This window comes from Aedes aegypti, chromosome 1, assembly GCF_002204515.2.
Source record: "Aedes aegypti strain LVP_AGWG chromosome 1, AaegL5.0 Primary Assembly, whole genome shotgun sequence".
Classification (NCBI taxonomy): Eukaryota; Metazoa; Arthropoda; class Insecta; order Diptera; family Culicidae; genus Aedes; species Aedes aegypti.
The window spans coordinates 27008506-27031995 of record NC_035107.1 but is presented as its reverse complement, the minus strand read 5'-3'; the positions used below and the strand labels follow the sequence as shown (position 1 = coordinate 27031995).

At 38.0% G+C, this 23490-nt stretch overlaps 1 protein-coding gene across 4 annotated transcripts in view; it reads right to left on the bottom strand.

Annotated features, from left to right (window-relative positions):
- LOC5578281 (integrin alpha-PS2) overlaps positions 1-23490 on the bottom strand; it is a 289453-nt gene that overhangs the window by 8865 nt on the left and 257098 nt on the right. For 3 of the 4 annotated variants that reach the window (XM_021839218.1, XM_021839219.1, XM_021839220.1), the window contains exons 7-8: positions 11396-11444; positions 10278-10352 (exon numbers count right to left, since the gene is read on the bottom strand). In XM_021839218.1, the coding sequence (XP_021694910.1) occupies positions 10278-10352; positions 11396-11444 (124 nt within the window). The remainder of the gene's footprint in view (positions 1-10277; positions 10353-11395; positions 11445-23490) is intronic. The other variant, XM_021839221.1, reaches the window with a different exon arrangement.

Here is a 23490-nt window from a genome sequence, read left to right as displayed (position 1 = left end):
TGCCCTGGCCAAATTAGGTGTATGGGAGTTAAAATTATAAGGAAAATGAATTCTTTTCTTATGTTTTGAATCAATTTGGACGATTAAACGAATGTAGCTCTATCATGTGAATGTGATCTACTGAACATAAAAAGTTTCATGCTGATTGACTATGTAAAACGGTGTATAATCCTCTATGGCTACAACTGGCGTATAGCCAAAACCGGTGCTTCTACCCTACTAAAACTGTATAAATAAAGTTAGTATTAAATATATTCCTAATCAAGAAATCCCAGTTACAAAACAAACGTCGTGAAAATAATTGGCAGTTGAATCAACAATCTTAAATTACAGCCTACTTTGACCAAACTATAAAATCCGTAGGTAAGAAATGTCAAAATCGAATCACCCCTTGTAGTTTTATAGCTAACATATTCAACGTAATAATACGTTTGAAGTTCAGTAAGCTGGGCTCAAAATGATTTGAATTACACGGATACACTAGGACATAGCAAAACATTCTGAAGAGAGGAAAAAGGCAGAGGGCAAAAAGGGAAAAAGTATTGACATATTTTTTTTGTTTTCAAAGGAGTGAGACGTTTCCAAAAATAGATCATTTTCGACCTTTTTGATATTATGACTTGAAGCATGAAATGTTTCTCTGCAGTAGGTAGGAACCGTTCTTAGAAGAAATGATTCTCAGATGATAAAAATGTTAAGCTCAAAAGCATGGTAAGTAAATAGTGGAAAGTAAATTGGAAAGCCCGGAAAGTATATCGTCGGAAATTTGAAAAGCTTCATCGCAAAAGCTTAAAAAGCATTTTCCAAGAAGTTTGGCACACTTCTCAGAAACTTAAAAAGCATCTCTAGGAAAACTTGTAATGCTTCTCCTTAGAAGCTTTGATAGATTCTCGTCTGAATCTTGAATAGTTTCTCCTCAGAAGAATGCATTTTTTTCAGGAGCAAGATAACCCACCTCAAGAGATTGATAAACTTCTCTCTGAAGCTTAAAAAGTTTTTCCTTAGAAGCTTGAAAACTTTCTCCTAAGTGAGTTGAACATTTTTTTCTTCAAAATCTTTAAATGTTGCTCAGAAGCCCAAAAAGCTAAAAACACGTTTTGGAAACAAACAATATGAACCTTAGGAGATTGAAACGTTTCTCAGAATTAGAAAAAAAATGTGAACGATTTTAAAAGGAAATCAGTTTTCACTTTTTTTAAATGTTCGTTCCATAAATGAAAAAAAAAAATGAAAAATTTTCCCAGGAGTTGACAGTTTTTCTCCTTAATAAGTTTTATCTGTCTAAAAGGATTATCCTCAGAAATTTGTAAAGAAGCCTTAAAAAATCTTGAAAACTTAAAAGGATTCTCAGGAACTTGACAATTTACCGCGAATGCTTGTAACATTTCCTAGACAGAATCTTCAAAATAATAACCTCAGAAAAATAGAAAGTTTTTCCTCAGCAGGCTAAAAACTTCATGTTCTAACACTTTACGATCGAAAAGCTTTTCTTTCGAAGCATGAAGAGCTTCTCCTTAGAAGTTTTAAAAAGTTTCTCCACAGAAGTTTCTCTCCAGAATCTTGAAAATCTTTCTCTCAAAAGCTTTAAAGAATCTCCTCGTAGCTTTCAAAAGCTGTATTTCAGTTACGTATTTATTCATTATGCAACGCTAGCTAATTACGTAATTATTTTGAGTTGCGTAATGACTCATTACATTTATATTACTTGACTCAAGTGGTATTTCACGAATTTATAATGCAATGAGTTATTACGCAACTTAAAAGAATTACGTAATGAACTGAAGTGCAATCTGCAGACAAAGAATTTAAATGTTCCATTTGATTTCACAGAAGCTCCGGAAAGCGATACTTGAAATTCTTTGAACTTAAAACAGTAAAATTCTTAATTAACTTAAAGCGGTATACGGAATGGTAATCTGGACGCATACAATACCGTTCATGAAGATGTTGGTGTTTTGTAAATACTCTAGTTAAAATTCTGGCTTTATTGCAGCTTCAGACCTATTTATGGATCTAGGATAGTTATGGTACCACGACAAAGCCTAAAATGTTACTTGTCTTCAGCAGAAAGCCAAGAGAACGATGTCGAATATTGTATATGTAATGTCGAAAATTCGAAGACAAAACGTCGAGAATACCCAAGTTACCACTAGCCCGTAATTCGCCTTTTTGGCCTGTACGGCTACTATAGAGCAATCAGCTCAGCTGTATTATAGCACTATATTGGCAACATTTTGTTTTTAGATTTACTGTCCTTTTCAATATTTTTTCACTTTTGAATTGACATCAAAACATGGCTTTTGATGGAATTATATCGAGTTTTTTGTCCGTTTCTTAATGAAGTACTTTCAATGGTTTTACCCACGAATTGGACGTAAAGTGTTGCTTGTAACATCCTTGGCGCATTTCAGACGAGATTCCTAATTATTTTTTTAAGTATCCTCGCTAGATTTTGGCCAAAATTAGCAAGTCTTTAGCAATCTTATTGTTTGATTTGTGGCAAAATGTTTGGCGCATTACTAGTGAGATTTTAAGAAAATGCCTGCAAATAATTGCAACAAAATGCTTATTGGATGATCAAAGTAGCTCGGCAGTAAAAAGATCCCTAGTTTATTTTTACTTTTTAAGATCTTCCTGTTGGATTCTTGTAGATTTGACTTGTGACAGAAATTTTAAGAACCTATCAAAAATTTGTTTAGCACTTCGTCTAGGGTCTTGGCCTACTTATCACGTGTCCCAGCTGTAATCTGGGTAAAATATTATTTGCTGTAGTAAAATGGTTCTAAATAGCTGAAAAGTTGATATATTTGATATCAAAACCAGTGATGGAAAGTGTCGAACAGTTCTGCTGAACTGGAACAAAAACAAAACCAAACGCTGCCGAGCGTCAGAGCGCTGGTTTACTCGCATCCGTCGTGCTCCCGAGTAACCGAAGCTAAAAGTGATTCGCGAACGTGTTCGAAGCTGTTCAGAGTCAAATTGTGTTTTTGAGAAAAAGCTGCTTCTCCTCCAAGATCATAAATCCAAGGGTTTTTGACTACAAATTAGAAGTTTACTGTCGGCTTGATGGTTATGCAATTAATTTGTCTGTCAGAACCATATTAAATCACAACTTGCTCGGTTACTCGCGAGTAACCGTTCCCGAGCTTGTTGCTACTTCTTTTGACATGTTCTCCCGAGCAGGCGGGTGCGGACTTACTCACACCTAGCCAGTTCGCGAGTCTGTGATGTTTGTTATGCGTTGGTATCCACTCGTGAGCTGCTTCGTGATGCGATCTTTTCCAGCACTGATCAAAACAATTTGTACGCATTTTTTAACATAATTAAAAAAAATCCCATCACTAACCGTTTACGTTACGTTAGAACCGTTACGTTAGAATAATAAACCTTGTTTTCGATATTTTGGACCAATTCGAATGTTATTAATAACACATGCAAGAAGCTTTGTACAGGAAAAAAACTAAAGAGCACTAAAACAAACAAACAAACAGATGTCAGATTCCCACCTTTTCAAGGATTAATTCTAATATAAGTATTGCGGGTAAATTTAAAAATTTGGATAGGCTCGCGGAAATAACGCGCAGTGGGCTATCTCCGCATAGAACAAAAATCACATAGTGTGCGTTGAAGGCTTTGAAAAAAAAAATCAATCAATCACTACTTTTCACATCGTCGGTTCACCTATCATGTCCAAGAAGAAAACTTGAAAATTGAGCTTTCCAATTGATTCCAATGCTCTTAGACACCTATCCCTCCATGGGGATGCTAATTGGAATCGTAAAGATGAAGACAGTGTGTAGGATAGACAAGGGACATCGATTTCATGAAGGCATCATGTTAAACGTTCCTGTTAAAATGCGTAAAACACAAATATCGAATAAAATTGTGGCTCACATTTTTACTCATAGAACAAATAGGTTCAAATCCCATTTCCATCTTAATTTCCGTCGTTGTTCTATTGTGTATTCAATTAAAAACTTCAAAGACTAGCGTAGGCAAATTTATGCTAGCAGAACTGCATCCCACAGCAGAGTTCTCAGAACTTAGATATTCGTGATAAATTTAATATATTTTTGTTTGACGATTAGACGTGTACTTGCAATAATGCTTCATGGGTTCATACTTCATATCATACAAGCAGCCTGAGGAATCAATTTTTTTCTTGCAACGCGTAATAGTCAATTCGCCACTCGCAGCGCTGACATAGTTTTTCTTCGTGTTTGACGTTTACACTAACGATCCTGTAAGAGCTTAGTGACATTTGAACACACGAGCATTCGCATACGTTCATCATACACAGTTTGTTTATGTTTCCTCCACGAATCTTGCACACGCTTTCCAGACTCATCAAAATGCATATGGAAATGTTACCCAATTCGAATTTTATTTTTCCCAAATTCTTGGTGTTTTTTGAGACAGACTGCTCTTTAGTTCGAAACAATAAAAGTTGGTTTAAATAATGTTTACTGAAATGTGACTGAAAATCAAAACTTATAACCATTAAATATAATAAATGACCTATTTGGGAAACAGTAGCCACCAGATTAAAAAAAACACTCTAATAAATTTATACTTAGTTAAAGCAAATCTGATTAAGAAATAAAAACTTGCGTTTGTATTTCGATTCAATTGGGATTTCAATCAAAACTAAAACAAATTATAAACTAAATTACGCCATTTATATAGAAAACAAAAATGAGTTTTTAATCTTCGAAATGAAATCATTTTCATTTTCAAAATTGAAACATTTTGAAACATCTGAATTAAATTTTCTTTAGTGTCTAGGTAGATGTTTTTTTTAGAGTGTATTGTTTTCAGTGGCTAGCCGGGAGGTTGAAAACGTCATCCTGCGGTAAGTTATTTTTTTTTCATTATTATGGTTTAATGCTGAGATTCTTGTGCTGTTGGTGTTAATATTGCAGATGGAGATCCAATTTATCGGTTGGTGGAAGAAGATTCATCGATTACTTAAAGAGTCTATCGGGATTTGAGTGACCAGGATGGCGGTTCCAAAAAGTTCCGTCGATGGCTCAAAGTTTTGTGGAGCAAAGGATCAACGTTTGCTGCTCTCATGCTACTGTTAATGAGTTACTGGGCGAGTTAATAACCGCATTTGAACCCGAAGTGTAAGGTAAGTGCCTTAAATTGTAAATTTATTGTCCAAGTGATTGAACTTCAAAACTTCTAGGTTCAGATGCAAGACCAAATTCGACGGAGCTTGCAATAAAGGCCGAAGAGAGTTTAGAATAAAACTGCTTCCGAAAGAGTGTATAAAATGTTTTTCTTTTGATTCACACATGTAAGATAAACAGGAATAAAATACCGTAAAAAACAATAAATCAATTATACCACATACGTTATTTCTTCCCATGCATTTTTTATGGTTGAGCAATTCTTCTACTGTTTGCTTTACATTATTTTGACCGTGAAATGGATAGTATATCTACCATTTGTGAAACCATGAACGAAAAAATTTGTTCGAGAAAATCGGCGTTTTTTTATGGTTACATAACTTAACCGCCTATTCCCCCACATTGTTATTTATCCAATTACCATTCACCAAACTGTCAAACCCGTTTGTGGTACTGTTCGTTTATTGTTAATTTGGATGTTTTACGAAACTGTTTAGATATTGTCGTAAGTGGTAGTGGATATTTTGAGAAATAGTGCCTGTACTGTTTCGGTTTATCCGGGTTCTCTGCATCGATTCTCTCTTCCATGAATAAAGGTGATAAAAGTTTCACGTCATTTTTCCACATCTGTCTAGCGAGCTGCTGAGAAAAAGTTCAATTGAAAATACATCTTGTCACCTTTAGTCACCAAAGAGAGGATCGATAAAGAGGAATGGATCATGTTACTTGCGATAATTGTTCTTAGTGTTACGTCTGCTTGTCTGTGTCACATGCTACGTGCTGCAGTTTTACGATATATGTTTTCTCTCTGTATTTTTCTCTTACTGGTTTATCAATCTCCCACAGCTATTCTATCAATATCGTTATTGTGAGGCTCAACGGCATAAAAGCATTACGGAGCCAGTATCTATTTTATAATAATATTACGCATATCATTCACCGCTTGTCTTTCGCAGTATCCAGCTTGTTATGAGCGCTAATGGCTGCCGCAAAAAGCCTCGCTTTCTGATAGCGTTCAATCCATTTGACATTTGGCTTGGGTCGTTTTAAACTGAACGGACTCAAGCCAAACGTCAAATCGTTTGATCCCTACCAAAAAGCGAGCCTTTTTGCGACAGCCATTAGCACTCGTAAAAAGCTTGATTGTTTATGCACATGGAAACGCAAATAAAAGTACGCGAATGCATCGAATCGAAATCCATAAATCAAATAATAAATCTAGACCAAGGTCTGTATTCACAATTTTTAAAGAGGTCGATGGGCGACCTTTGGCGATTTTTCTTTGCAAAGGTAAGTTTTCCCATAGTAGATGCTACAAACTTTGAACGACTGGCGCTAAACTATGGTTTCACCGATCGAGTTGAAATTTTGCACAGCTGTTATGGAACCTGAATGCAATTCAAAAAAAAACTATTTTTCATAGGCTTAAGCGCTATGAGGCATTACGGAGCCGATTTCACCATGTAACTAAATAAGCTTTTGCTGCACAATACTCAGGGTTGTTAGATTATAACTATGTTTGATATGTTTTTGATAGATCAAAAAAACATTTTGTTATATATATGATACAATTCATACACATTTTTGTAATAAATTTAGTTATTTTAACAACATCCTGCATCAAAATTGTAACAACCTATGTTCGATAAAATCATTTTATCATCATAACATAATTTTGTTATGTGCCCATAGTCGGGTAAGTTTAACATTAAAATCTAATTTTGTTACTAATAAAACTTAGTGTAAGTAGTGTGTGAAATAAAAGGAAATTAACGACGTCAACAGCAATAGTATATTTAATTCGAAGAAAATAGTGAAAAGTATAGCCGCATCATTTATTATTTTATTCTATGGAATTTGTAGAGCAGAGCTAACTTTGAAAACTAGGCTTGCAGAGTTTAATTACAAATTAATTATTAAAGATTGATCTTATAGTAACTATCAACTAGAAGAAGATGCTTAAGTTTAATATAAGTTAACACAGTGAAACATAAAGTATTCACGATTATATAGTCTATGAAAAAATAATAAGCTTCTGCAGTACGATTCAATTTGTTTGCTTGCAGCTGTAGCGGCTGGTGTGTCCAAACCAAAATTTGGCAAAAAAAAAGAAAGCATACTTTTTGGTAACCTAGCCAACTTTTCCGCAGAACAATTTAAGATTTTCCGCAAACTAAAACTGAACGTTGCACAATATCCATGAACAAGGTTGTTTAACCATGTGTTACATATGTAGATAAAGTCATTTCAAGCTGGAAAATCTAGATTTCTTATATGTTGGTTTTTCACTTTGGAGAAATTGTAAATTGTTGACCTAATAAAACTGTTATTTCTGAATGCGGCATGCTTTGTAAGTTGTACGATTTTTAATTCATGAAAACCAAAAAATAGCGGATATTTCTTGCACTGCATAAGCATCTTTGCTATAGCTGCTTTTCCTCAACTCGGTTTTCATCCATTGTTTGTACTATAATTACATTGATTTAGATTATACTGTTCATTAGAGTTAGACTCGATCAATAAAAAATCACAATTGGATAGAATGATTCAGTTATAAAGGACGGATGGCAGTTTTGAAGGTATTGTATGGAGTAAAGCTTACAAAATGTTATATGTGAATTTACAAGTTAACCTAGATATTCAGATTATCGTGCGATAAAAATTATTCTATGAATCATAACAATAACTGTAAAATTGGCTCCGTAAAACCACTTAGCACTTCACTTAAGCCCATAAAAATGGATAAATTGTAAAAAAAAACTTACTTAGCAATTTGTCATTGACAACTTTTAAGCATGATTACTGGTATTGGAATACCTCTTAAAAATAAAACAATATTGTTTTTGCTAGTTACGCCGCAAAAAGGGCGTAGCTCAAAACTTTGCTGATCTCTTAACTCAAAACTGCAACCAGAAGTTACAAAAAACTAGACAAAACAACCTTGAACCAAGTTACATTTATTTAACAATCAAAGCCATTGAAACCTCGTTTAAATTTTTCCAATATTTTTTTTTCCTTTGAACTTCTGGGCTAAGAACATCGGAAAAACTTCAAAACTGGCTATACAATATTTTTTAAATTTCCCTAGACATGTAGAGCCATAGAATATGACTGGTGAGCACAGATTTGATGGATTTTTTTTGCGACTATCGCAAAACGAAATGTTTTGAGAAGAATCACAATATTATTTTTATTTTTCATTAGTTCAATACAAACATTGTTTTTTGGTTTTAAGATATTGTCACACCCCTTGATATAAGCGCAAATTTTGGGTTAATTTTGTTTTCCGTGTGCCTTTCGATTTGTCAGATAGGAACAACCCCAATGTTAAAAAGTAAAACCCCCGTGTCAAGTTTGAGATTTCGACCCATAGTTGCAATTAAAGTTCAAGTATAATAGTGTCAGTAATAAAAAAAGGTCAAAGTAGTAGCATAAATACGCTCTTTTGTATTATTTAATAAAACAAGACTTTATCAACAAAATTCGGATCCTATTGATGAAAATGCTTTTCGTTGTTTGTTCATTTTGTTGTGAATATGACACCATGCTCTTGGAAATATGAGTGAAAAATGCTATAGATGGACATTCAACGAAATTCCATTTCTTCTCAAGATGAAACATCTTAGAATCCTAAGATGGACGACATCTGCCTCTACTATAGTTTTTAAAAGCACTAATCTATAGAAATAGAGAACCAACGTAGCTGATCTTGTGTTAAGCTTCCTGCTACTGGATTAGACTAAAACTAGAATATGTAGTCCCCATTTTTTTTTGTTTAAATCTTGTTTTTATTGAATAACACGATGGAACGTGTTCTTGCTACTAGTTTCGCAAGTTTCGTTTCTCCGTAACGCTTTTTTTTGTATGAGCCGTAACCCTTGAGCCTAACCCCCCCATCCCCCTAGAGCGTTATGTAATTTGTGGATGCCGCCTTATCTGACATTTCGAAAGGAACACGGAAAACAAAATGCACCCAAAATTTGAGTTTCAACCAAGGGGTGTGACAAAATCTCAAAACCGGAAACAATTGTTTTTTGTACTTAAGCCAAAGAAAAACGTTCACAAATTGAGTAAATATGTGATTTGACCTAAATTTAAACGTTTGATACTAAAACTGAGACAGGGCTTTTGGACCCAATTGCACTACTGTCTGTTACATCTTTCGTGAGACGTTAGATTCTAATGGCCGGTACGCTGATCATAAGTACTGTGCAAAAGGATAGGACAAGAAACGGTCAAGGAATGATTCCACTATCGAAATTATTTGAGCTGTATGCTGGTGATAAGTAGAGCTGATTTCATAACGTCAGTAACGCCTGCCGTACATACAAATGGAGCTGTCACTTTTCCGTACGGAAAAATGTGCCGCTCAATTATTCCGCAAGTAAAAGTGACACTTCGCTCATACTGGATCAGCTGTCAAAATTACTTTGGTAAAAAGGAGAAATTTTACTTGAGTGCCTCACGTTTCAGGTGCATACCACGCATAAGACGTTTCACCTTAAGCTAACGCAGTGGTTCACAGGCGGCGTTTTTTTGTCTCAAAACATTGATGAGGTATGATTTTTTTTTTTATTTCTAAATTTGTTTGTTAATCAATAAATACTTGTGATGGCATGTGACTGGTGGAAGATAATTATTATGATAATTTATTGGTACTGCGGTAAATCGCTGTTTTAGCACATGTAACTTAACGTAAAGCAAATTGGGAAAACAAATAACACCAATTATAGCCAACGAATGTCATCGAATGGTTGGTTGATTGACAGTTGGTATGAGAGTAACTCATGAGAGATGAGAACTGCGGGTGAGAGCTTCACAGAAATGACAGAAAAGGAAGATGGTCAGGCGTTATGGTTGGCATCATTGATTGTTTCGCTGAAGGGCCATGAGCAGGTTAGATGGGCATTTCGAGTTGTATGAGGCGCGATTGAAGCAGAACACGCTTCCCAGCTGTCATGATGGGTTTTATTCGCGAGTTTTATTATATGAGTGGATGAGATCCAAGGAAGGAAACACTGAAGTAAATTTTTGTTTGACGATTTCTTATTTTTTAGAATGGATAGTTAGGAAAGGCACTATTTGTATATTGTAGTTTGGCTACAAATAGCGATTGATTGGTTGAAACTGGATTCGATAGGTTACCTCCTTCGCCAAACTGACCATATCGCGGGGGTTTATAGGGGAACGCAGCTTCGGTATTAATGGAATACACTTGTCCTGAAATTGATTAAGATTTGGTTTGTTCGCGGCGGGGATTTGTTGTTGGTGGTTTGGTTGGTATTTTGCGAGCACGTGCACAACACAGGTGTGGGCAGGGGAATGACATAGAAAACATAAAAAAGAAAACGAAAAATATCGGTGATAACACTGTTGTAAGGTTTGTTTTACTGAGGAGGGTATTCGGTATTTGTGCGGGTATTCTAGTGTGATTCGTGGAGAGTGTAATTTTGCAGGGTAAGCCTTATTTCTAATTGGGAGCTTTGATCGACCAACGCTTGCTGCGATGTCGATTGTCGGGGTTCTTTTAGTGACAAAAATCTCACTGCCAACTAAGATCTACTTTGAGGGGCGTAACACTACGGCACTCAGCTCATGGTTATCCACTCAAATCCTCACTGCAAGAGCAAATACTTACCAATTTCGTGAAAAGAAGAAAACGGAGAACTTCAATTAGAGCAATGAGGAATTACGCGCTGACTAGGGCGCTTCGTGTCTAATCGGTTAATTAATCAAGGGCAGGGGAAATGAGCGGGTTCAAACTCACTGCAAACCATCTATTTGCGCTCTTTTATTTCCAACTAAAGAACGCAATGGGCTACTACACAAAACACATCACAGTAGACTACGGACGGGGAGCGAGCTGTCATAAACCGACACGCCAACTACTACGATTCAATCAAACTCATCTCAAATCTAAACTGCGCTACGAAAATCGTGCACGCACAATCAATCTCGCATATGGATGTGAGAAAAAGGGGGCAGCACGGGTCAATAACTCGAGGGGGGTGTAATTTGGTGTTCTCGGATTGGCCCCTCGTTGATTTTGTCGACGTATAATTATGAGTGCATAATAGAGAGAGTGATCTTTTCTCATCGAAGAATGCGCTGTTGCGCATCTTTCTCGTGTGACTTTGTCAATCGCAGCATAATTGTGAATTGAGTCGAAGTTCACACGACAGATGCCGCACGCAAACGAGAGAAAATGATGGCTTCTGATGGTCTAATGATCGAAGATAACCAAGGGAACTTGTGTCAATTACCTTGCCAGTAGTAGCTTCCGGGGGCACCCACAAACACTCGATCGCCAGTCTGGAAATGAGAAAGGGGAGTGAATTATGATTAATCGTGTGGTATCTTCGGCGGAGTGAGTGAGTGATGAGCAGTAATTACATAATTGCCGAGTGAGTTCGAAGTGATAAACGGAGTGGTTGATTTTCATGACACTTGAAAAGGGTTATCGATGGGAGACATCCAGGGGCGAAGTGTGATAACTTCGGACTTTGGAGTCAATTGATTTAGACACGCCATAAATTGTTATCGACGGATACTTCCTTTATGGAACAATTGAGATGTAATTTTGCTTTGTTAATCGCCTTTATCATAGTTTGTAATCACGCTAAATTGAATATATTTTTGAATACGTTTCTTGCAATTTCAATTAATCAACAGCTTTTCAGAAGCTTGCGGAAAGCTTCTCAGAGTTTTGCGGAAAGTTTCTCAGAGTTTTGTGGATAGTTTCTCAGAAGCTTGCGTAAAGCTTCTCAGAATTTTGCGGAAAGATTATCAGAAGCTTGCGGAAAGCTTCGCAAAAGCTCGCAGAAAATTTATCAGAGCTTGCGAAAAGCTTTTCAAAAGCATACGGAAACTTTTGCAGTATCTCAGAAGCTTGCGGAAAGTTTCTCAAAAGTTTGCGGAAAGCTTCTCAGAAGCTTGCGAAAAGCTTAACAAAATTTTGCAGAAAGCTTCTCAGAAACTTGCTAACAGATTTCCATAAACTTGTGGACAGCTTTTCAGATGCTTGCGGAAAGCTTCTCAGAAGGTTGCGAAAGTTTCTCAGAAGCTTGCGGAAAGTTCCACATAAGCTAGCGGAAAGTTTCTCAGAAGATTGCGGAAAGCTTCTCAGAATTTTGCGGAAAGTTTCTCAGAGTTTTGCGGAAAGTTTCTCATAAGCTTGCGGAAAGCTCCTCAGAAGCTTGCGAAAAGCTTTTCAAAAGCTTACGGAAACTTTTACAGTAGCTCAGAAGCATGCAGAAAGTTTCTCAGAAGCTTGCGGAAAGCTTCTCAGAAGCTTGCGAAAAGCTCAACAGAAACTTGCGGACAGCTTTCCAGAAGCTTGCGGAAAGTTTCCTAAAAGTTTGAGGAAAGCTTCTCAGAAGCTTGCGAAAAGCTTAACAAAAACTTGCGAAAAGCTTCTCAGAAACTTGCAAACAGTTTTCTAGAAATTTTCGGAAAGCTTCTCATAAGCTACCGAAGAGCTTACCAGGAGCATGCAGAAAGCTAAACAGAAACTTGCGGACAGCTTTTCAGATGCTTGCGGAAAGCTTTTCAGAAGCTTGCGGAAAGTTTCTCAGAAGCTTGTGAAAAGCTTAACAGAAACTTGCGGACAGCTTTTCAGAAGCTTGCGGAAAGCTTCTCAGAAGCTTTTCCAAGCTTCTATGGGAAGCTTTTCCGAGCTTCTAGCAGAAGCTTTTTCAAGCTTCGAGGAGAAGCTCCTCGAAGCTACTTGGAGAAGCTTCTCCAAGCTTCTAGGAGAAACTTGTCCAGGCTTCTTGGTGAAGCTTTTCTAGGCTTCTAGAAGAAGCTTTTCCATTTTTTGAGGAGAAGCTTTTCCAAGCTTCTTGGAGAAAAAGTTCTTCTAGCAGAAGCTTTTCCTAGCTACTATGAGAAGCTTTTCCAGACTACAAGGAAAAGCTTTTCCAAGCTTCTAGAAGAAGCTTTTTCAAGCTTTTGGGAGAAGCTTTTCCAAGCTTCTGGGAGAAGCTATTCCAAGCTTCTGGAAGAAGCTATTCCAAGCTTCTAGGAGAAGCTTTTCCAAGCCTCTAAGAGAAGCTTTTCTAAGCATCTAGGGGAAGTATTTCCAAACTTCTAGAAGAAGCTTGTTCAAGCTTTTAGGAGAGGCTTTTCCAAGTTTCTAGAAAAAGCTTGTTTAAGCTTTTAGAAGAAGCTTTTCCAGCTCCTTGGAGAAGCTGTTCCAAGCTTCTAGGAGAAGCTTCTCCAAGCTTCTAGAGCTTCTAGGAGAAGCTTTTCCAAGCTTCTAGCTCCTTTTCTCGTTCTAGGAGAAGCTTTTCCAAGCTTCTAGGAGAAGCATTTCCTAGCTTCTAGGAGAAGCTTTTCTAAGTTTCTAGGAGAAGCTTTTCCAAGCTTCTAGGAGATGCTTTTCCAAGCTTCTAGAAGAAGCTTTTCCAAGGTTCAAGGAGAAGCATTTCCAAGCTCTTAGAAGATGCTTTTCCAAGCCTCTAGGAGAAGCTTTTCCAAGCGTCTATGGGAAGCTTTTCCGAGCTTCTAACAGAAACTTCTTCAAGCTTCGAGGAGAAGTTTTTTCAAGCTTCTTGGAGAAGCTTCTCCAAGCTAGCAGGAGAAGCTTCTTTAAGCTTCTAGGAGAAGCTTTTCCAGGCTTCTTGGTAAAGCTTTTCCAGGCTTCTAGAAGAAGCATTTCCATTTTTTAAGGAGAAGCTTTTCCTAGCTTCTAGGAGAAAAAGTTCTTCTAGGAGAAGCTTTTCCAAGCTTCTAGGAGAAAAAGTTCTTCTTGCAGAAGCTTTTCCAAACTTATATGAGAAGCTTTTCCAGACTACAAGGAAAAGCTTTAACCAAGCTTCTAGGAGATGCTTTCCAAGCTCCTAGGAGAAACTTTTCCAAGCCTCTAGGAAAAGCTTTTCCAAGCTTCTAGGAGAAGCTTTTCCAAGCTTCTAGAAGAAGCTTTTCCAAGCTTCTAGGAGAAGGTTTTCCAAGCTTCTAGGAAAAGCTTTTCCAAGCTTCTAGGAGAAGCTTTTCCAAGCTTCTAGGAGAAGCTTTTCCAAGCTTCAACGAGAAGCTTTTCCAAGCTTCAAGGAGAAGCTTTTCCAAGCTTCTAGGAGAAGCTTTTCCAAGCTTCTAGGAAAAGCTTTTCCAAGCTTCTGGGAGAAGCTATACCAAGCATCTGAGAGAAGCTATTCCAAGCTTCTGGAAGAAGCTATTCCAAGCTTCTAGGAGAAGCTTTTCCAAGCTTCAAGGAGAAGCTTTTCCAAGCTTCTAGGAGAAGCTTTTCCTAGCTTCTAGGAGAAGCTTTTCCAAGGTTCAAGGAGAAGCATTTCCAAGCTCCTAGAAGATGCTTTTCCAAGCCTCTAGGAGAAGCTTTTCCAAGCGTCTATGGGAAGCTTTTCCGAGCTTCTAACAGAAGCTTCTTCAAGCTTCAAGGATAAGTTTTTTCAAGCTTCTTGGAGAAGCTTCTCCAAGCTTCTAGGAGAAGCTTTTCCAGGCTTCTTGGTAAAGCTTTTCCAGGCTTCTAGAAGAAGCATTTCCATTTTTTAAGGAGAAGCTTTTCCTAGCTTCTAGGAGAAAAAGTTCTTCTAGGAGAAGCTTTTCCAAGCTTCTAGGAGAAAAAGTTCTTCTTGCAGAAGCTTTTCCAAACTTATATGAGAAGCTTTTCCAGACTACAAGGAAAAGCTTTAACCAAGCTTCTAGGAGAAGCATTTCCAAGCTCCTAGGAGAAACTTTTCCAAGCCTCTAGGAAAAGCTTTTCCAAGCTTCTAGGAGAAGCTTTTCCAAGCTTCTAGAAGAAGCTTTTCCAAGCTTCTAGAAGAAGCTTTTCCAAGGTTCAAGGAGAAGCATTTCCAAGCTCCTAGGAGATGCTTTTCCAAGCCTTTAGGAGAAGCTTTTCCAAGCCTCTATGGGTAGCTTTTCCGAGCTTCTAACAAAAGCTTTTTTCAAGCTTCTTGGAGAAGCTTCTCCAAGCTTCTTGGAGCAGCTTCTCCAAGCTACTAGGAGAAGCTTCTCCAAACTTCTAGGAGAAGCTTCTCCAAGCTTCTAGGAGAAGCTTTTCCAGGCTTCTTGGTGAAGCTTTTCCAGGCTTCTAGAAGAAGTATTTCCATTTTTTAAGTAGAAGCTTTTCCTAGCTTCTAGGAGCAAAAGTTCTTCTAGCAGAAGCTTTTCCAAGCTTCTAGGAGAAAAAGTTCTTCTAGCAGAAGCTTTCCCAAGCTTCTATGAGAAGCTTTTCCAGACTACAAGGAAAAGCTTTTCCAAACTTCTATGAGAAGCTTTTCCAGACTACAAGGAGGAGCTTTTCCAAGCTTTTGGGAGAAGCTTCTCCAAGCTTCTGGGAGCAGCTTTTCCAAGCTTCTAGGAGAGGCTTTTCAAAGCTACTAGGAGAAGCTTTTTGAAGCTTCTAGAAAATGCTTTTCGAAGCTACTAGAAGAAGCTTTTTGAAGCTTCTAGAAAAAGCTTTTCCAAGCTTCTGGGAGCAGTTTTTCCAAGCTTCTGGGAGAAGCTTTTTCAAGCATCTAGAGGAATCTTTTACAAGCTTCTAGGAGAAGCTTTCCAAGCTTCTTGGAATAGCGTCTCAAAGCTTCTTGGAGGAGCCTTTCCAAGCTTCTTGCAGAAGCCTCTCCAAAATTCTTGGAGAAGCCTCTTCAAACTTCATGAAGAAACTTCTCCAAGCTTCTTGGAGAATCCTCTCCTCGACTCTAGAAGAAACTTTTCAAGCTTGCAGAAGAAGCTTGCATAAGCTTTTAGAAGAAGCTCTTCCAAGCATCCAGAAGAAGCTTCTCCAAGCTTTTAGAAATAGCTTTTCCAAGCTCTTTCATGTTTCTAGAGGAAGCATTTCAAAGCTTTTGTAAGAAGCATTTCCAAGCTTTTTCTTCTTTTCCAAACTTCTGGAGGATTGTTTTCAAGATTTTAGGGAAAGGTTTTTGAAGCTACTGGAGGGAGATTTTCCAAGCCTCTTTGAGTAGCATTTCTAAGCTTTAAGGGGAAACTTTTCCAAACTTCTTTAGAACCATTTAAGTTTCTGGAGGAAGATCTACCGATATTCTCAAGGAAAATCTATCAATCTTCTGAAGGCAGATCTACCGATCTTCTGAAGGAATATCTACCGATCTCCTGAAGGAAGATCTACCGATTTCTTGAAGGAACGATCTTCTGAAGTAAGGCTTACCAATTTTCCGAAAGAAGGCCTACTGATCTTCTGAAGAAAGACCTACCGATTTTCTGGAGGAAGACTTACTGATCTTCTGAAGGTTTGCCTACCGATCTTGTAGATGAAGACGTACCGATTCTTTGGAATTAGACCTACGGATCTTCTGCAGCAAGACCTACTGGTCTTTTGAAGAAAAGTCTACAGATCTTCTAAAGGAAGACCTAACCATCTTTTGAAAGAAGGCTTACGGATGTTATCAAGGAAAATCTACTGAAATCTGCTGAAGCAAAAGTATAATTTCTTCTAACGAAAACTCTCACAAGGCAAGCACTCGTAGGAAGATCTCTATGCTTCTAGAAAGTATTGATGGAAAATTTCCTGCAGAGAAGTTCAGATCAACATTATGTCAGAATGAGCTTTAGCAATCTGTAATTGAAAGAAATATCTGGCAACCCTTCCCTAGACAAATGATAATGCCTCAATTGAATTTCTCCTCCCGTTATGGCCTGCCGTACTGTCTAAATCAATCGAAGAAACAATGACCTCACCTCTGCCGCAACGATCTTCCGACTAGACCACCCCAAAGCCAACCAGCACCGATCCTGAGGACGCGCCATGTCGCAACGGTCAAGGTTGTCGTCGACGCAGAACTTCGCCTATTCCTTATTTGTAACATGATGTTGCGTTGCCACCATCCTCCATCCATATCCAGCCCGCAGAACCCTAGGTTTTGCACAACTCCGGCCGTAGATCCCGGACCCATGATCATCGTCAACTTTTATTCATTCGGACAGAACAATGCACAATAGGGATTGGGTACTTATCTATTATGCCCCAACTCCGGAACGGGGAAAAGAAATTATGAAGATGAAATTCGATTCCCATTGCAATGGTTTGAGCGATTAATTCGCCCCGTTGCAGCCCGGAACATGATCGTAAAATATTTATTGGTTTGTTGAATAGGTTTCCTCCGACCGACATCGATATCGCATTTTGCTTTTAGGGGCCTCTGACTATGGAAATCAGTTAGAATGGTAAACGATTGTTCTGAACGTAGTAGGCTTTGGCGGGTCAAACGATCATAACCGAACAACTAAGGCTTCGCGCAACTGTCAAAAATCTCAGCGGCGGAACGTTGGCAGCACTGCTAGAGAAAAATCCATGGCATGCTTGATCACTGATCTCACATGCGCGAATATCTTTTTCGCAGATTATGTTGCGGCCATCGGACAAAATTGTCTCACGATTTCGAAAAACATGACATGTTTCCATTCCGTTTTCGGGCTTCTGGTCAGCGCGTCGCGTCCCATATCCAAATCTGTCCGTGTTCCCCGGATAAGCACCACGGGATGATGAAGCCTCCGACTAAAGTGCCAGCCAGAATCAAAAAGAGATTAGCATACATGGCTTTTAACATTCTTCCGGACAATGTTATCGTCTTTCGTCTTCGCCCTTTGCCGATCGCTCGATCCCCTTTTTCGGTACATGAATATTCGCTTTTCGAATTCACTTACAAACCGTTTAAGGGGCGCACTCGGATGCAGCTCCCAAAAGAACAATAAATTCAACCTAAACGAATAAAAGTGAAGTGATCGCGATAGGAAAGAGGGAGGGGGAGGAAGAAGAAGTCGAAGCCTTCTCTTTCGGATCAGAAACAACAGCGAAACCGTACACAAAAAACATGACAAATTGAGAACCTTTAAAATACATTAAGAGGTACGACGACATGTGAATTATATCTGGTTCGATCGTGTCATTGGTTCTTTGCAATGTTCTCTTTTTTCGCATTCGAGAAGAAAACTCGAATCGTTGGGTAGTGTAAAGTGGTTCAAAATGCACTCATGGGTAAATGGCCTATCTTACATTGTTATTAAATTATTATTCGGGTAGGAAATCCAAATAAAAATTTAAAATCAATTTGATAGTTTGAATAACTATAGTGCGTAATTATAACACGTATCTTCAGGTTGAACTACCCCTCTATTAGATACCTTGGACCCTTAAGCCTGATTTGCTGCTAAAAAGAATGGCTAAAGAAATTTCTTGCCGATTCCTTGTTGAAATTTTCTACAGTGACTCTCGTTTTAATTGACATTTCTTTTCAACTGCGTATTGCGGCGCTCATTTTAAATCCACATCCAGCGGCGGCGGTAACGCGCAGAAGATATGCGCGCAATTCAATTGCAACGTCAAAAGGCGTCAAGTAGGCTTGGATTTTTTCATTCATCAAAGACGCAAATGCTTCAAATTTACTAAATCTGAAACACTTGGTAATTTTCATTATCACTGCGACGGTATATCGACATTTTCAGATAATCGCATTACGTGGATTTATCTTGCAGAGCACAATACTGCGATCATAAAAAGGCGCTTTCTTGATCGATTTCTTGCAGGAATTTCCCATACATCAAGATAGGTCAAGAAATTACTTCTCAGTAGCAAATCAGGCATCCAATTGTGTGTACTTGATCAGCGGTTTCAATTTGCGTATTTGACATCGTCACCGGTCTCACTAGGTGGAATGCCTCCGTTAAACGATCCGTTCAACGCTTCCGGAAGATCGGCTGGCCTAAAGCTAAACTACTGTGATAAGTTACAAGTTCTTATAAACTTTCTCTGACGAATATAGTTGAGCTTAACTATGCACTTTGAACCATCTTACCCTACTGGGCGCTGATGTAATGCGATATCGAGATCATTGTGATGACAATCTTTATCGGTGATGGGCAATGTTTCCCCAAACGAGGGGTCATCCGATAGCTTCCGAAGAAGTTTAAACGCGATCAAAGTTAGCCGCCCGAGGTTTTCAAAGTGACATTTCTACTCCATTGCACTGAAACAAAAAATCCCATCAAAATTGTTTCAAATTCCAACAATGCGATTACCCCCAAAACGAAATCTCTCCGATTTGACCGTATTTGTACGAAAAATGTAAACAATCCGATTGTCAATGTCCGCACGCTGCAACGGATCCGAAAACGGCCAAAAATAGACATCCAAATATGTTTATATTTATGCGCCGCGGAACCGACGACCTGCAATTCCCACAGCAAAGAGGAGCGTCCAGCGTCAGACAAGAAGGCTGGGTGATTAGGGTTACCAGACGTACTCTTTTTAGAGTACATGTACTCTTTTTTGCCTTAAAAATGTGTGTACTATTCTTTTTACGAAATGGGCTCAAATGTACTATTTTCTAGTTATTACTGCCGATTGCCGAACAAAACAAATAATCTTTTGAAGAAACTAGATCTATCTCATGAAAACAGGAGATCCAACGTTTTTCGTCAAATAATAGTTAAATCAACTCAATAATAATTAGAAAGTAATCATAAACTAATATATTTCACTTTATATAGAAATTAGTTTATTATTAATTATTGAATGGGTTTTGAACCATTTGGATCAATTTTTTTCATGCGCATTTTCTAGGAAGGTTGTTTTTCAATGGTCCAGTGATTGAACAGAGCTGTGGGAATGGAAGGGTTGAACTTTAAAATATAGTATCTAAAACACGATAATAAAATTTCAACAATTACTTAGAAAAACTTAAATGAAATACAATGCTTGAGATTCTTTTCAGATCCAAGGTTCAAAAAATCGTTCTTCTTAGTCCTAGTTTCCTGTTAAAACAAATGTTGTTCTACATTTGGTAAAGAACATTCTTGCTAAAGTATGTACTAAAAAAATATTTGATAGACTAGAATTTCGCCGAAATTTGAATGGCTTTCTGCATGATATGCGTCATTATAAAAAAAAACTGAATAAATCGATTCATTCAGAATCAACGTCTAGTATAGAATGCTTGCTTATCAGCTTATTAGGATTAGCGAATGAAATTTAGATTAAATTTCGTGAATTCTTCAATGAAAAGATATTACAAAATATACTGCGAATGTAGGAAAATTAACTGTGAATATGAATTTGACAATTGTTTGCATTATTTAGGTCAAAACAGCGTATTTAGTAAATATTTCCATTTTTTTATGAAATTAAACTTTTTTCGTCGATAAAGTGATTGCGAGCAACGGCATTGGATTTAAAAAAGAACATAAAAATTATCAGAACAATGAAACTAGGACAAACATTAGTAAAAAGTTCATTTTCAAAATTTTAAACTTTTAGGCTAAGCGTACACTTTAGTACTCTTTTATAGAGATGAAAACATGTACTCTTTCCGATAAGCGCAAATATGGTAACCCTATGGGTGATCCACCACCACCAGACAACCCGACAAGACGAGGGGCACGCAGATGGGAACGGGACGTGGACAGAGGTTGTTGCGTAAAATGTTCCTTCCGAAGAATACAATGTGCGAGCGGAATTCCTTTTATGTTGCCAGTAAAAGTATGTTTCGTGCTGTTCCTCCTCTTCACGGTGCTGCCCAGCGATGAGCGATAAACTGCTTCCTCCCGAGAAGAGAGCCAGCGACGACTGGCTTTTGTTTATAAATCTACGGCGATCAGTCCGAGCAAAGCGCAGGCAGGTATTCGCCGGCGAAGCATCGCTTATAAATATTACAATTCAATATAAAAATTTATATTTATTACCTTGTCGATTGTTTCTGCTCAATCGATTTGTATACAATGCGCAAGAAGCTTTTTTTTCCGTACTATTGAGATTCGGCGACATCGTCGTTGTCGTCGTATTTTAATCGTAGCTGTCAAAATGCACCCTTTGACAAGCGCGCGCGCACACACACACGCTGATGGGAAAGTTACGTCGGCAGATCGCCGATGACAAACTCATTGTTGTTCGCCGTCGAGATCACCAAGAGGGACAACGCTTGCTGGGATGCGCCGCAAAGCGACGGTGATTATCGAATGAACGATAAATGTCCGCAATAAACTGGACAATAATGTGACTATCGATGGTTATTGAGAGGTTATTGTGTGTTTTCTTCAATGTTTTGGTCACTTGTCAAAAGGTTGTGCAAGGAAAACATTTCCCTGAAGATATGGTTATTGTGAACCCTATTAACTGGCAAAGCTTCCTCCGGAAAAGCTAGTGGGCTTTTCTAGAAAAACTGGATGAATATTTGAAATCTGGTAACAGAGAAGCTTGCGAATCAAGTTAAGTTTCTCAAAATCTGCTTCTGGTGGAAGGTTTCCTAGCTTCTGGTGCAAGCTTTCCAAGCTTCTGCTGGAAGCTTTCCAAGCTTCTGCTGGAAGCTTTCCAAGCTGCTGCTGGAAGCTTTCCAAGCTGCTGCTGGAAGCTTTCCAAGCTGCTGCTGGAAGCTTTCCAAGCTTCTGCTGGAAGCTTTCCAAGCTTCTGCTGGAAGCTTTCCAAGCTTCTGCTGGAAGCTTTCCAAGCTTCTGCTGGAAGCTTTCCAAGCTTCTGCTGGAAGCTTTCCAAGCTTCTGCTGGAAGCTTTCCCAGCTTCTGCTGGAAGCTTTCCCAGCTTCTGCTGGAAGCTTTCCCAGCTTCTGCTGGAAGCTTTCCCAGCTTCTGCTGGAAGCTTTCCCAGCTTCTGCTGGAAGCTTTCCCAGCTTCTGCTGGAAGCTTTCCCAGCTTCTGCTGGAAGCTTTCCCAGCTTCTGCTGGAAGCTTTCCCAGCTTCTGCTGGAAGCTTTCCCAGCTTCTGCTGGAAGCTTTCCCAGCTTCTGCTGGAAGCTTTCCCAGCTTCTGCTGGAAGCTTTCCCAGCTTCTGCTGGAAGCTTTCCATGCTTCTGCTGGAAGCTTTCCAAGCTTCTGCTGGAAGCCTCCCCAGGTTCCGGAGTTTCTCTTAGAAGCTCAATAGCGATACTTGCGAAGACTTGTCAGAGATTCTTCCAAAAGCTTGTAAGATTTCATTTTAGAGGTTTTGCAGAGGTTTTAGGATTTTTTTCAAGAGTTTTTGAGAGTTTCTTCCTAAAGCTCGTTAGAGATTCTTTTAACAGCTTCAAGGTTCATTTCAAAAGTATTGAAGAAATTTTCCAGAAGCTTCTAAGAAATTTTTCCAGAGAAAATAGATTCTTCTAAAAACTTGTCAGAGATTCTTTCAAAAGATTGTCGAAAATTGTTGTAAGAGTTTTCCTAAGATTCTTCCAAAAGCTTGCTAAATTCTTCTCTAACAAGCTTCTTCCAAAAGATTAACGGAGATTTCTTCAAAAGCTTATGAGAGATTTGTCAAAAATTCTTAAAAATGCTTTTTAGATTCTTTTAGAACCTTGCTAGAGATTTTTTCAAAAGTCTGTCAATGGTTTATTAAGCATGTACGATACCGTTGCAAGCGTATATCAGGGATTCAGGAAAGACATTCAGAAGTCTTTCATAGTTCCTTTGAGAAGCTTAAGTGATCATTCCAAAAGATTGTGAATATTATTCCAAAGGCTTGTAAAAGATTCTTATAAAATATTTTCAACTATTCTTCCAAAAGCTTGTCAGAATTTCTTTCAAAAACTTGTCAGGGATACTTTCAAAAGATTATTACAGATTTTTCCTTGTTACACAAAGCTTCAAAGGATTGCCAAAAGCTTGTCAAAGATTCTTCCAATAGATTGTCAAAGATTTCTCCAAAAGCTTGTAAGATATGGTCACAAAGGTTTGTCAAAGATTCTTCCAAATGCTTTTAACAGTTTTTCAAAAGCTTGTCAGAGGTTTATCAGTGATTATTTCGAATGCCCTTCGCAGATTATTTCAGAAGCTTAAAAGATTCTTCAAAAAGATTGTGAGATGTTCGTTCAAAAGCTTGTAAGAGATTCTTGTAAATGCTCTTAGAAGCATTTTCAGATTTTTTTTTCAAAAACTTGTCAGTGTTTCTATCATAAACATGTCAGGGCTCCTTTCAAAAGATTATACGAGATTTTTCCTTGTTATGGACATGGTTCCAAAGGTTTGCCAGAGATTCTGCCAAATCCTTTTCATGAACTCTTCCGAAATCTTGTTAGAGAATTTTCCAAGAGATTGCCACAGATTCTTCCAAAAGCTTGTACAATTTTCTTCCAAAATCTTGTCAGAGATTTTTCCAAAACCTTGAAGGAGATTCTTCCAAAAAATTGGAATGTTTGTCACATATTCTCTCAGAAGCTTGTTAGAACTTTATTCTGAAGTTTGTTAGAACTTCTATTGAAAGCTTGACACAGATTCTTCCAAAAGCTTGTGGGATTCTTCAATACTCTACCCAAAAGCTTATCAGAGATTCCTTTGGAAGCTTGTCAAAAATTCTTTCAAAAACTTGTTATGAGATTCTTCCAAAAGCATATTAGTAAACTTTCCAAAAGCTTTGTCAGAGATTTTTCCAAATGATTGTCAGAGATTTCTCCAAAAGC